At 42.4% G+C, this 14,695-nt stretch overlaps 1 protein-coding gene across 1 annotated transcript in view; it reads right to left on the bottom strand.

The window, feature by feature from the left end:
- TNPO3 (transportin 3) overlaps positions 1-7,010 on the bottom strand; it is a 124,365-nt gene extending 117,355 nt beyond the window's left edge. Inside the window, 1 exon segment of the mRNA XM_030216254.1 lies at positions 6,415-7,010. Coding sequence (XP_030072114.1) covers positions 6,415-6,531 — 117 coding nt within the window. The 5' untranslated portion in view covers positions 6,532-7,010.
- Positions 7,011-14,695: the final 7,685 nt, after the last annotated feature.

Genomic DNA, 14,695 nt, shown 5'->3' with positions numbered 1-14,695 from the left:
TCACCCCACGTTATCTAATAATGATATGCAAAACATGAAAATGCACATACAGCAGCTTGTTACTATGTAAATTCTATAACATAACTTGTGGTGGGCACTGGGCAAAATACCTCCAGCCTTTCAGTGCCAGGGCCGCCAATACACGGACAGGCCATATGTTAAACTGGGACTGGCATCCATTAGAAAGATCTTTTGGTTAGAGACTCCTCCCCCATGTCAAAAGCTCCTCTTAGCCTCCACCCCCAAATCAGGCCTACCTTGTAGCACTGCAATATATCCCCCAATCCAGAAGGTCACCCCCTCCTCCATGCCCCCCCCCCCAAGCCTACCTTTACAAATTCTCTGGTTTCTAGTGGTGCAGGTAGAAGTGATCCCCAGTTGCTCCTGCCCTCACCTTCATTCAAAAGAATGTCCTCCAAATTCACCCTATTTCAGCAAAGGCTGCCTACCTCCTGCAGCAACCTCACTGTTAGCTACTAAGTAGCAGAGTCAAGCAGGTGGGGGGAAGTGGGGGGGGGGGGGGGGGGAAGAATGTGGCTAGGCCCACCAGAGTAGGAGACAAGGGAGGCATGCTTTGTTTTTGGTTTTTGGTTTTTTTTTGCTAGCCCTTAGAGGTGGTGTAAAAAAAAAATTCAAAATTGCTTTGCGTTTGGTAAGAGGGAGACGTGAAAAATGCAGGTACCAATTCAAAAGGGTAAGTTTTAAAAAAGTTGTTTCCTGGCAATGTGGGAGACGGAAAAATACCAGCAGATATATAATAAAATGTGAAGGGGCAAATATATAGTGTCAGCTGCTGCAGCATCACTTTAAACAACGGTTCTAGTAATATGCTTACCTCCACAACTTCCTGAAGTTATATGCTGTATAAAATAATTTCTTTTGTTTTAAACCTGCTGCTTATTTCATTTAATGTCATCTAAATCTTGTTTTGAAACTTCTACGGTCTGTGCCCTGAGAATGGCAAGGACAAATCAAACTCGGGTACACATACAGTATAAAGTATCACCTACCATGTAAAATTAGTTTATCTTGTTGGACAGACTGGATAGACCGTTCAGGTCTTTATCTGCCGCCCTTTACTTTGTTAATGAATAATGGCTCCCCGTTTTCTCTTTCTCTCTACACCTTTCATAATTTAAAAACTCTGTTGAATGGCTCTTTTGTTCCCTCTTTTCCTAAACCACTTGTATTGCCTTGCTATGCACCTTCTCTAGGTGTACTCAAGTAAGATAGTGGCCAGAGCTAGAGGGATGCTGGGAGGCATAACCAGCAGAAAGGCAATAATGCCTCTATACAGATAATCTTCTCAGGCTAAAGGTTGACTAGAGCTGGTCTCAGTAGTTCAAGGCCAATTACCTTTAGGTACAATAATTATTTCCATGGCCCCGAAGGGTTTACAATCTAAGTTCATACCTGAGGCAATGAAGGGTTAAGTGACTTGCCCAAAATCACAAACAGTAGCAGTGGGATTTGAACCCGGTATCCAGATTCTCAGTCTGCTGCTCTTAACCGTTGGGTTACTCCTTCACAATATTGTCTAAATTCTCAAACAGCTCACTCTTCAACGCTGCTCAACTACAAAGCCACAACAACCATGAGGCCACCATCACAGATCCCACTAACTGAAGAAATCCTAACAAGGTTGTAAGAGGCAGCTACTAAATACACCACCTAGACTCTAGGTGGTCAGCCTCTAGACTCTCTGAAAGCTACTGTACCCAGCACAAAGGCACAAGTGACATAAGCACAACATGAATGCCTGCTTGAGCATTACCTACACCTTCCCATCCTGGCAAACTCTGAGGACAATGCCTCCTTCCATTGGAATGGATTCCAGTCCAAGATTCTGAGGAGCCAGGAAAAAGATTTTTCTTCCTTTCTGCTCACTTCTGTTGCTGTTTTGCCTGTTTTCCTTTACACTTAATTTTTGCTTTTCAAAATGTTAAGAACCAGGTGATCTGGTTCCTTGGATTCTTCCAGGCTTAAGTACCTGCATCCAAAACCAGATATGCACAGAATGTACTTCACTATCTGGTGACAATTCAAGAGTCATCTACTTCAGTTTAACTTCACAAAGCACCAGATTAGAGCAGACCTCGCTCCAGAGCTTCTTTTCAATTCAAAGACTCGCCTCCTCTGCATTTATGCCACATAAGTATTTAACTGTCTCTATATCTCCCCTCTTCCACTTTTCTTCCAAAGTATACATACTGAGATCTTTAGGTTACATTTCCACTTTCAAAATATAGGGCCTATTTTATTAAAGGGTTTTACCCGTTTTGTGTTTATGAGAAACATGTGAAATGGCATCTGTTGAGTGCCAATGTGGTTAGGCTTTCTGCATGCATTTCATTTATTATACTGTCTTGTGCATAGAGCAATAAAACAGTTTACAATACAAACATTTCAAAAATATAAACGAATGTAACAGCAAATACCATCAATCAAAATCCCACCCTTGTTTAGAAAATGAAATATCTTTGTTAATCATTTAGAGGCATGAGTCAGGGAGAAGTGAATACGAGATTTTTGACTAATTAATGTAATTTTACTGTGCAAAGTACATTCACATAGGCTAAGTTGAGGATTCAAACGAAGAAAAATTTGTGAGATGGACAGTTTGTAAGTAATGAAATAAATTTACATGATTAAGTATCTAAATTTACTTAGCGAAATAAAGCTTTACTAATTACTTGAGGGAAAGGGAAATGGGACTTGATATACTGCCTTTCTGAGGTTTTTGCAACTACATTCAAAGCGGTTTACATATATTCAGGTACTTATTTTGTACCAGGTACATGTTGCATAAGTTCAAAGTACACATATATAAACACCTATTCCTCATAGTGGATAGTGTGGTACAATAAGTGTCCTACCGAATATAGCCACACAGGCTGGAAGGAGGTCCAGACTTTGGCCTCCCACTTCAGCAACCTGTGTGGAACAAACTCTGATTTTAATATGCCAGATGTTGATTGAGGTATCCCTACTGCGGGGTCTTTTAGAAGCAGGGAAATCCTGGGTTCTCTATAGGGGAAACTATTCCAGCAGTTGGTAATGGAAGTCACAAAGAATGTGGCCATACTGGACTTAGTGCTTACTAAGGGGGAGAATGTTTCTGATGTTACAATAGATGATCATCTTGCATCCAGTGATCACTAGATGGTGTGGTAAAGATAGGTGTGGAGAGGGTTCATTCAAAAGTGAAGGCTTTAGACTTTAAAAAAAAAATACTAACTTTATTCGGCTAGGAGATTACCTCAAGAAATTGCTGTCTGGATGAGAATATCTAGAAGTTGGAAAGAAGTGGGCAAAACTGAAAGGAGCTATTGTAAGGGCAACAAAACTTTTTGTAAGGAAAGTAAATAAAAGAGGAAAAGAAGGCTGCTTTGGTTCTTTAAAATAGTAGCTGAAAAGGTAAGGAAAAAGAAGGTAGCCTTTATAAACTACAAGAGATCACAGAAAGAGGAAGAGAGGTGAGAGAGGTGACAATATCTGGAAAAGCTAAGAGAAGCTGGTAGAGTAGTGAGGAAACCAAAGATGCAAATGGAAGAAAAAATAACCAATATGGTAAAATAGGGGGACAAGACATTTTTTAGATATGTTAGTGATAGGAGGAAGTGCAAAAGTGGCATTGTGGGACAAAGAGAAAGGAGAGTAATATGTAGCATGTCATAAAGATAAGGAGAAATTGCTGAACAAATATTTCTGTTGTGTGTTCACAGCTGAAGGGCCGGGAGCAGGAGGGGTGGTAGTCCCTAAACTTAACCCTCCATTGCCTCAGGTACAAATTTAGATTGTGAGCCCTCCTGGGACAGAGAAATATCCAGAGTACCTGAATGTAACTCACCTTGAGCTACTACTGAAGAAGATGTGAGTAAAACCTAAATAAATAAATAAATGATTTTCAGAGGACTGTGCTCATGAGGAGCTGGCTAAACTAAAGATGGACACAGCAATGGGGCTGGACTGCATACATCCGAGGGTAAGTTCTAGGAGCTCCACTGGCTGACCTTTTCAATGCTTCTCTAGAGTCGCGAGTGGTCCTGGAGGACTTGAGAAGAGCAGAAGTAGTCCTTCACAAAAGTGGAACGAAGTTACAAACACTTGATATACCGCATACACCAGGAACTGGGATCTAAGCAGTTTACTCAAAGCTAATCATAATCATGCTGCGTCAAAAGGGAAAGACACACACAGTCAGGAATGGGGTGGGGGGATACACCAGAGAAAAGAGATAGGCCGTTTTAAATTTGACAAAAAGAGGATTCAGATTGGATATGTGCAGGAATGGCGTTTCAAAGCTTTGGACCAGAATAGCTTATAGCTGTGGCACAAATTATATCGAGCCGAATTCTGGAAGGCAGTGGAACCTGAAGCAAAACAGCACCCTTGGAGCAAAGGGAACAAGAAGGAACATAGGGAAAATAAGGCGAGACAAACAATCTGGTGTATCATGTAATTGAGATTTATAAACAAACATAAGCAATTTAAATTGAAGCCGTTATACAAGAAGAAGCAACAGTGTTCAGCATGAAGTAACAGAGTAACTTGAACGGTGTGGACCCGTGAAGATGACAAACAGCAGTAGACTGGACTAACTGTAGGCGTTTCAGAGAGGATAACAGTAAATCTGCATAAAGAAGACAATTGCAATAAACAAGATATATGATAACAAGGGAGAGGAGAAGAGTCCGAACAGAAAAAAAGGAAAAGAGAGAGCAGATAGCTCGAACACAATGAAGTGCAAAGAAGTAACCTTGAGAACAGAGTTTATTTGATCTTTAAAAGTGAGATGACTATCAAAGAGGACCCCTAAGATTTTTAAAGAGTCTTTAAAGTCAAGATGGTGCTGATCAATGATTGGATGAGTTGGGACTGCAGAGTAGGGGTTAGGAAAATGAACAGTGACTACATAACCAGACAGAAACATTTTGGAGAGATACGTTAAGTCGAGTCAGGTCAGACTGTGCAGGGGGAATACAAAGTATCTGTTCAGCATAACGAAAAGGGAGACAGTCATTAGACTGGAAAAGAGTGACAAGTGGTACAAGGAAAACATTAAATAGTGCGGGTGCAAGGACAGAACCCTAAGGAACACCAGAAAAGACTGGAAACGTGTCGGAACAAGATCGATGATGGACAATTTGAAAAGAGCAAATAACTGCAACACTGAAGAACAGTACCTGAAATACCAATGGTTTGAAGATGCGAAAGAAGAGCATGATCTACTAAATCAAAAGTGGACGAAAGATCCAGCAAGATCATCACAACAGAATAACAGTGATCAAGAGCTGTCCAAAGAGTGTCATGCAAAGAAACCAGCACAGATACATAACCAGACAAAAGGACGAGGGGCAAAATATCCACTGCTTAATTTTCAATGGGTGGCAGCTAGTATACATATGTATGCATACTTAAAAGAGCAGCCGTGTTCTTGAATTTAATTTGCTATGTTTGGTCAAATAAATGCATATACTTTGGGGTGGAAAACCAGTATACAAACAAATTTTGCATCATTCGCATTCTATCTGAAGATGGAACGACATTTAAAATTTTAAAAACATAAGCATTGCCATACTGGGAGACCAAAGGTCCATCAAGCCCAGTATTCTGTTTCCAACAGTGGTCAATCCAGGTCATAAGTACCTGGCAGGATTACAGAATAGTAAAACAGATTTTATGCCGCTTATCCTAGACATAAGCAGTGGATTTTCCCCAAGTCTTTCCTAATAATGGCTTATGAACTTTTAGGAACTTAGCCAAACCTTTTTTTAAACCCTGCTAAGCTAACTGCTTTTACCACATTCTCTGGCAACCAATTCCAGAGTTTAATTACTTGTTGAGTGAAGAAATATTTTCTGCAATTTGTTTTAAATTTACTACTTGGCAGCTTCATTGTGTGCCCCCTAATCACAGTAAGCAAGCGATTCACGTCTACCAGTTCCACTCTACTATTTGATAGAACTTTCTTATACCTTATTTATAAAAATCACTGATGTAATGCACAGAAGCTCGAAAACACTAAGGCAACTCATTACATAAACAATATGTAGATCTATATTCTCTGTATGAACTAAAAATCAACTGTCAACCTGAGTGCTCTCTCAACTCGGGCAAACTCCTGACATACCCTCCCTGAAGAAAAAAAATAAAGAATGGAGGATGAGCAACAAGTATTGACTCTCCAAGGATGGAAAGGGCTGTCGGTACCTGGCGAGACGAAGAACTAAACAAGTATTTCTGCAAGACCGGGTGGACTAACAGATGAGATGCTAAAGAGATGGGGAAGTTAATCTGGCTCTTCCACAGGGATCATAAGGCAGGCAGTGGATGCTAAAAGTTGCTTCCAGCAGCCCAGGGTGTCGGCAGAGTGCGGTTCCCCGCATGCGGCCGCCCCGCCCCGTCCCTTACCGATCTCTGCAGCTCCCCCAGCCAGAAGGAGGCCCTTTCCTTGCCGCTAGGGTCGGGGTCGTGGTAGAGGGCCTGCACCGCCTGATTGACGAGCTGCAGGTTGGGTTTGACCTCCATGCTGCGGGCGGCGGGACTGCGTCAGCGGGCGAACGAGTTCCTCTCCTCCGCCTTCTCAAGGGGCTCTCGGGATTCCTGGCGTCCGTCCGTCGTTCTTTCTCGCTCCCTCCAAGGCCCGGTCAGCGACCTGCTCCCGCGGCCTCCATCTCTCTCGCTTCTCCGTCCGTCCGTTAGCGCCGGTAGGGGGAGGGGCGCGAGAGCAAAGAACTGGCGCGCGCTGTCCTCGTCACAGGCCTGGCCGGAAACCGCGTGCCGCTCGCACGGGTTCCTTCCGCTTCTCGTCCTCCTCTCTCCGGGCCCAGAAGCAGCTGGGAAAGGCCAGGTGTTGACTCCAGGCTTTGCCGGCTCTCGCGCTTCCCCGGATTCTGGGGCCGCCGTGGCCTTTCCCCTTCTCTCTCTCTCTCTCTACTGGCTACGGCCGTCGCCTCTCTCTGGAACTCCAGACCGGAAGTCTTCCGGGCCGGCGCGCTCTCTCTGGGCTGTGTTGTCCGGCAGTTTTTGCGCTCCCTCGCCACACTTCCGCTCGGTCTCTTCCGAGGGCAGGAAATGTACTGCGCATGCGCGGGCGGGTATAGGGCAAGGCGATGGGGAAAGACTTAAACGAAATAGTGGAGAGAGATGTGGTAGCCCACTTTTAAAGGTAACCAATAGAAATAAAACATGGAAAAGAAAATAAGATGATACCTTTTTATTGGACATTTTTTAATACATTTTTGATTAGTTTTTGAAGGTAGCCCTTCCGATCTGACGAAAAAAGGCTGCTTTCGAAAGCTAATCAAAAAAAAATCTATTAAGTTATGACAAAAAAGGTATCATCTTATTTTCTTTTCCAAAATAGTGAAGAAACTGAAGAGGTGAGTTTCAAAACCTGTTAAGTATGAAGGGGTAGATAATGCAAGTTGATATAACTTTTCTTTTTTAGCACATACTTTACAAATAAATGCCTTTAAGTTCAAATTTTACAGTTCACGTGGTTATCTATAAAGGCAGCCTCTTTCCTGTATGATCTCATTTTAGAAAAAAAAAATATGCTTAACAGGTTTTGTAACTCACCTCTTCAATCTTGATAGTACCAGAACTTCCAAGTTACTCAGTTCCAGGAGAGAGATTAATAGACCAGTATTGGGTTTCAAAAAGTACTGTTCTTGTGTATTATGGGAGCTTCAAGCACTGATTTCAGTGAGTAGAATCAGGGACTACAAATACCACATTACATTGAACATTTATATAAGTTCTAAATCAATCAAAGAAAAATGTGTAAAGTTCACATTAATTGAGAAAGTATCTAAATTTACTAGCGAAATAAAGAAGCTTTACTAATTACTTAAGTGAGTAACATGTTTCATACGTTCAAAGTACACATATACAGACACCTTTACCTCTTGCAGTGGGTAGTGTGGTACAGTAAGTGGCCTATTACATTCAGCCACACAGGCTGGAAGGAAGTCCATTCTTTGGCCTCCCACTCGCATGGCAGGATGAGGGTGAGTCAACTAGAGCAACCTGTGTGGACTGACTGATGGAACAAACTCTAATTGGATGTGTAACTCTTTTTCCTAGAACCAGCTAGGTTGGCAGTCCTGCAGTATTTTTATTTTTGTTACATTTGTAACTTGTACAGCGCTGCGTAACCCTAGTAGCGCTATAGAAATGCTAAGTAGTAGTAGTAGTACCCCGCACTTTCCCACTCATGGCAGGCTCAATGCGGCTTACATGGAGCAGTGGAGGGTTAAGTGACTTGCCCAGAGTCACAAGGAGCTGCCTGTGCCAGGAATCGAACTCAGTTCCCCAGGACCAAAGTCCACCACCCTAACCACTAGGCCACTCCTCCACAGTAGATTAATAATAGTGATAGCAAGGAAAAAGAAAAAGGCAAATAGAAGTTAATTGTCAAAGTGCTAAAAAATACTAGAGGAGGAGAAGATTAACCAGGGCTGCAGGCTGACTCATATCCTCCAGCATCTGCATAAGTAATTTTCATACACTTGGAGGCAGGCCCCTCTAATAGCTCCTTGTGACTCTGGACAAGTCACTTAGGGACCCTTTCACTAAAGGGCGGTAGGGCTACTTCTGCATTGGCACATGGCAAATCGGGCTTACCTCTGGGCTACCATAGGAGCCCGGCAGCACTTCCGGTCTCTGCTGCACGTGAACTCCGGCGCTACAAAATGCATTTTGATTTTCTAGGTCTAGGGGCTTACCCGGCAGTAATCGAGTAGTGTGGGAGCCCTTACTGCCTCCTAAATGGGTGATGGTAAAGGCTTCTCCTGGAAATGACTGCGGTAAGTGGTTCAATTACCACAGGCCAAATCCAAACAAGCAGCGTGGTGTTGTCTATATCAAAACAAGGACATCAAAGCAGTCCAACTTAGTCCAGAAAAAAGGAAAAGAGGGGGAAAAGTCTCAACAAGTGCTGCAATATTGAATATTGTTCATTAATTGCATGCACAACAAGTCATCATAGATTGAAACCCCCCCAAAAATAAGTCTATTTTTATTTTCTTATATTTATAAATGCTTATATTCACACTTAGTTCCAGCTCTAAAAAGTAAAAAAAACCCACAAAATAACTTATCTTTTAACAAATCTGTCCTGCGTGACTAAAAAAACGCTGAATCAGCGTCCAGTCCAGCGTGTTTTTAGTCACTTAATTTTTGCACAAGTCCGCGTCTGGGTTCCCTGAGGAAGAAATACAAAACGGGACCGTCGGAGTCTATACGCAGGACAGATTTGTTAAAAGATAAGTTATTTTGTGGTTTTGTTTGACTTTTTAGAGCTGGAACTATGTGTGAATATAAACATTTATAAATATAAGAAAATAAAAATAGACTTATTTTTTGGGGGGGTTTCAGTCTATGATGACTTGTTGTGCATGCAATTAGTTTAGGAGAAATCACATGATTTAGGAGAAACAAAACTTACAGCAGTATATATGTGATGGCTAGGAAGGGTTATGCTGAGCAGTTTTGTTATTCAGTCTGTGCGTCTGGCTACTGGGTGACAACCTGCTCCAGAGAGAACAATTATTTTGTATTGGCTTAGTGAGATACCAATAAAGATTTTTACTGGTTGCGCCTATACCTAAGTCTTATTGTCTCTTATTCCAGCCTCTAGGGCTGAAGTGTTTTCTCCTCCCCAGGGGCAAGGGACAGGTTTACACATTACCCATTTTGCTGCCACATTGAGCCACCTGCACTTAATTACCAGTTCCGTAACTCTGGCGTAAGTGCAGATGCTTAAATTTTAGGTGTGCCCGATACTGGGCTAGGCGTCTAGGTTCCGTTATAGAATGGGCTCCTACATGAAGGCGCCCGGTTATAGAATTGCCCCCTAAGTGCTACACTGAATTTTAATATGAACCTTTTTGTTGTATTCTAGGGTCTCTAGTCTTGGTTGTACAGCACTGACCTAGCAATTGGCAGGATGCCTCCAAATTTGCTAAGGAATTTGGGGGAACTGCTGTGGACTGGTGCATACTGCTGTAATTTAGTTATCCCTTTCTACAGCTTTTTTGTGTTCTGACCTTCAACAAATCTGCTTTGTACCCTTCAGTTCTTGCCCAGTGAAAACAAAATGGAAAGGTCAAGATGTGTTAGAGACCAAACCGTAGCTCAAGCTTTGAATTTCACTTTCTCTCTGCAGTGACTGATTACTTAACAAGCAATGTTTAGTCGCTCAGCTAAGCAGATTGGTTTGGCCGTGTGTAGCTTCCAGCTCCTAAGATAAGACCTCAACAAATCTTTTGTCATCAGAGGCATAGGCAACTGAATGGGGTGGGCACAGCCTACTTGGTATGTAAATCTATCTCATGCATATTCATTGTGGATATCTTGAAAACCTAACTAGCTGGGTGTGCCCCATGCAGTGGGTTGAGAAGCCCTGCCTTAGGATCATATCAGGATTGTGTTTTCATTTTTTTTAAATTAGGGTTTGCTTCATGCCTTTATCAGTTGTAGTGGATTTAACAATCGAATATTGTAGTCACTTCTGGATATTTGTACAGGAATTCACATTTGATGATCTTTGTGGTATGCCCTATCAAAGAGATGGGTCTTCAGTAGTTTGTGGAAGTTAGTTAGTTCACAGAGCGTTTTTAAGTTGCGCGGTAGCGCGTTCCAGAATTGTGTGCTCGGGTAGGAAAAGGTTGACGCATGCGTTAATTTGTATTTTAGACCTTTACAGTTGGGGAAGTGAAGATCAAGGAATGTGCGGGATGATTTTTTTGCATTCCTGGGTGGTAGGTCTATCAGGTCTGACATGTAAGCTGGGGCGTCTCCGTGAATGATTTTGTGAACTAGGGTGCATATTTTGAACGTGATGTGTTCCTTGAGTGGGAGCCAGTGCAGCTTTTCTCGTAGGGGTTTTGCACTTTCATATAGGGTTTGGTTCATGCCTTTATCAGTTGTAACTCAAAGCAAGCTAAGTTCAGGTATAATGGCTGTTTCCTGGTCCTGGGAGGGCTCACAATCTAAGTTTGTACCCAAGGCAATGGAGGGTTAAGTGACTGACCCAGGATCACAAAGATCCACAGTGAGAGTTGAACCAGCTTTCCTCGGTCTCAGCCCACTGCTCTAACCATCAGGCTACTCCTCCACTCTTGTTTGCTTAGTAGCTGAGAATAGTGTACATAGTAGGAGTGTTCCAGAAATGACTAATTTCAGGTTTTCTCAACCTACTCCTGGAGGCGCGCCTAGTCAGTCAGGTTTCAGGACTGACACAGTGGATAAGATTCATTTGCTAACTATCTCATGCATATTCATTTATGGCATCCTAAAAACCTGATGGGCTAGGTGTGCTTCCAGCAGAAGGGTGTGAAACCCTGGTTTAATGGAGTAACATTTCAAGTAAGAGTGACTTCAGCATGAAATCTCGTCTGATGAGGAGTTTAGCAGTTAACAACTAAGCAGCTGAAATACACCATCACCTACTTGAAAATTGACTGTTTTCTCCCTATACCTTATTGCTTATCTTTTTACATAGTTCCAACTGCATCTTTACTCTGATAAACGTTCGAATATCTTGTCTGTATAATCTACAATATTCTTAATGTAATGTCAATTATATCTTCCATTCTGAAATGTCGATCTATCATGACATCCACATAACTTATCATGTCATCCATGTACACTATGAAAAGACAATTGTACCTTTTACTCTGGAATGGCAATTGCCATGAAGGAACATTGTAAGGCACATTGAGCCTGCAAATAGGTGGGAAAATGTGGGATACAAATGCAGTAAATAAATAAATAAATGCACAGCTTTGACCTTGTGTCTATAAGGAGATTTCCATTTTGATGCTATTTTCTTTTCTTTGATTCCTGTAAGTTTGGGGTTTTCTTGCATCTTTGAATGGAACATCTCTGTGGAGGTGACGGTCCATCTCTCTCAGCCACAGCTTTTCTTCCATAGTTCATACAGAGATCCAGATGCGCAAAACTTAACGAGCCAGCAACGTGGTTTTTTACAGTGGTTCTAACTGGTTTAGCGAGCACGGAGTTTAGCGAGACATGCACAAAAGGGTTCTGCGAGCTCTTGTCCTGTCATGGTAGCAGCTAACGAAAATTGTATGCAAAGTTATTGTAATGCGCTAATTATTATTAAAATGTGCATTCTGAGTGATGCACAGCCATTTTCCTACTGATGCACAGAAAGGACCGCCTACATTAATGATGACATTTTTACAGGTGGTCAGGCGCTGCCAGTACTGTTGTTTCCTTCCCATTACTGCTGAAAATAGCATCTGCTGGCTGGCTGAGGAGAGCTGTGGCATCTCTAGAGCCCCTCCCCAACTCACCAAGCATGCACCAATGCAGGCCTTCAACTCTCTCCGCCTCGCTCTTCCTTGCTTCCCTCCCTGCTTGTACTGCTGCCGAGGGTCTGGCGGCGATAAAAAAAAACAAGTTTGAAACAAAAAAAGCTACACTCTGCTTTCATACATGCAGCTTATATACGTGTATGAAAGACATCTATAGCATGTGCATGGTGGCGATTTAAAAAAGTTTAAAAAAGAAAAAAAAAAGCTGCACACTGCTTTCATACACGCAGCTAATGCATGTATGAAAGACATCTGTAGCATGTGCAGAGCAGCCACACTTAGCGATTGGCTGTTTTTGCGAGCAGCTCATTTGCTTGCCAATTCTTTTGCGCATCCCTCACTGTTTCCAACTCAGTACTTTTTACCGAGGTGGAAATAGTGATCGGTGCTTTACCGGGACTTTGATGCATCTGGCCCAGAGGCCTCTCTGTCCTAAAACCACTGGTGATGTTTGTGAGCTTAGGAGAGGAGGACCAATTCTTAGTATTAACACCTGCAATATGTAGGGGGATTCTGTTCCCTAGGACCACCCCAAACTACGCCTGTGCCTGAAATAGCAGCAGTAGCAAAAAAAAATAGATAATCCCATTAGCTATGAAAATTCTCTTTAGATATTTTTGGATCTGGCAGTTTCCTCTTGCTCCTTTCAATTTCCAAGTCAGATGAATCCAGGCTGGGATCTGGCACCTAAAGCCTTCAATCCCAACTATACAGGGATTTATTTTCCATAATTTTATAAAAACACCCCCTCTCCCCAATACACATAGCTTGGTCATTGCAATTACACTAGAGAGTTGCATGGGAACAAAAATTTCCCCCATCTCCACTAAATTCCAGTGAAATCTAACCCTTCCCCACCAAGATCCAGTCCATCCTCGCAATTAATCTCCTCCATCCTTACCCATACCTGTAGGAATCAATGCTATCCTCCCGACCCCTAACAGCCTCCCGTGGTTTTGGGGACGGTATTCACTATTAAACTAATGACTGTTCCAAGTTTCAGTCTGGTGCTCCGATTGCCTCTCTCAGTACGTTCCAAGCCTCATTCTAGTTCTCCAGTTGCCTTTCTCTGTGCATTCCAAGCCTCATTCTGGCATATCGCCAGAGATGTTGTCTACAGTACACTTCCATGGGAATCCCACAGCAACTTCTTCCATCTCAGCAGGAATCATGCAATCCCCAGTCAGGTTTTCAGAATAGCCACAACGAATATGTATGAAAGAAATTTGCATATAATAGAGGTACTGTATGCAAATCAAGTTCATGCATATTCATTGTGGATATCCTGAAAACCTGACTGACAAGTGAGTACTCCAGGACTGACCTGATAGAAAAGAATTGCTTCTGTAGGAAGTAACAGAGCTGTACTTCAGCTCGGATTTGTGCCAAACTTAATCAGAAATAACATCAATCTGTGTCTACGGCCAACCCTTCCAAAAGGCAGACTAGATGGTTGTCTAGAGCAGTGCTTCTCAACCCAGTCCTTGAGGCACACCTAGTTCCATCAGGTTTTCAGGATACCCACAGTGAATATGCATGAGATAGATTTACATACCATGGAGGCAGGGCAAGCATATTTATTTATTTATTGCATTTGTATCCCACATTTTCCCACCTATTTGCAGGCTCAATGTGGCTTACATAGTTTTGTTAACATTGTCATTTCAGGATATCAGGTACAATTAGTAATGTGTAGCGATTAAGTAAGGGAAGAAAGAAGGAGGAGGAAAGGAGTGATTAGGGTAGTTATAGAAGGTGGGCATTCATAATTGAGTGGGTTGGTGAGGTGGCTCAGTGAGGCTATTGATTCTCATTGTAGGCCTTGTTGAAGAAAAAGTCTTCAGAGATTTTCGAAAGATACAGTGGTGGAAATAAGTATTTGATCCCTTGCTGATTTTGTAAGTTTGCCCACTGACAAAGACATGAGCAGCCCATAATTGAAGGGTAGGTTATTGGTAACAGTGAGAGATAGCACATCACAAATTAAATCCGGAAAATCACATTGTGGAAAGTATATGAATTTATTTGCATTCTGCAGAGGGAAATAAGTATTTAATCCCTCTGGCAAACAAGACCTAATACTTGGTGGCAAAACCCTTGTTGGCAAGCACAGCGGTCAGACGTCTTCTGTAGTTGATGATGAGGTTTGCACACATGTCAGGAGGAATTTTGGTCCACTCCTCTTTGCAGATCATCTCTAAATCATTAAGAGTTCTGGGCTGTCGCTTGGCAACTCGCAGCTTCAGCTCCCTCCATAAGTTTTCAATGGGATTAAGGTCTGGTGACTGGCTAGGCCACTCCATGACCCTAATGTGCTTCTTCCTGAGCCACTCCTTTGTTGCCTT

This window comes from Microcaecilia unicolor, chromosome 10, assembly GCF_901765095.1.
Source record: "Microcaecilia unicolor chromosome 10, aMicUni1.1, whole genome shotgun sequence".
Classification (NCBI taxonomy): Eukaryota; Metazoa; Chordata; class Amphibia; order Gymnophiona; family Siphonopidae; genus Microcaecilia; species Microcaecilia unicolor.
Note: the sequence above shows the minus strand (reverse complement) of the source record. Positions and strands in the feature narration are given on the sequence as shown.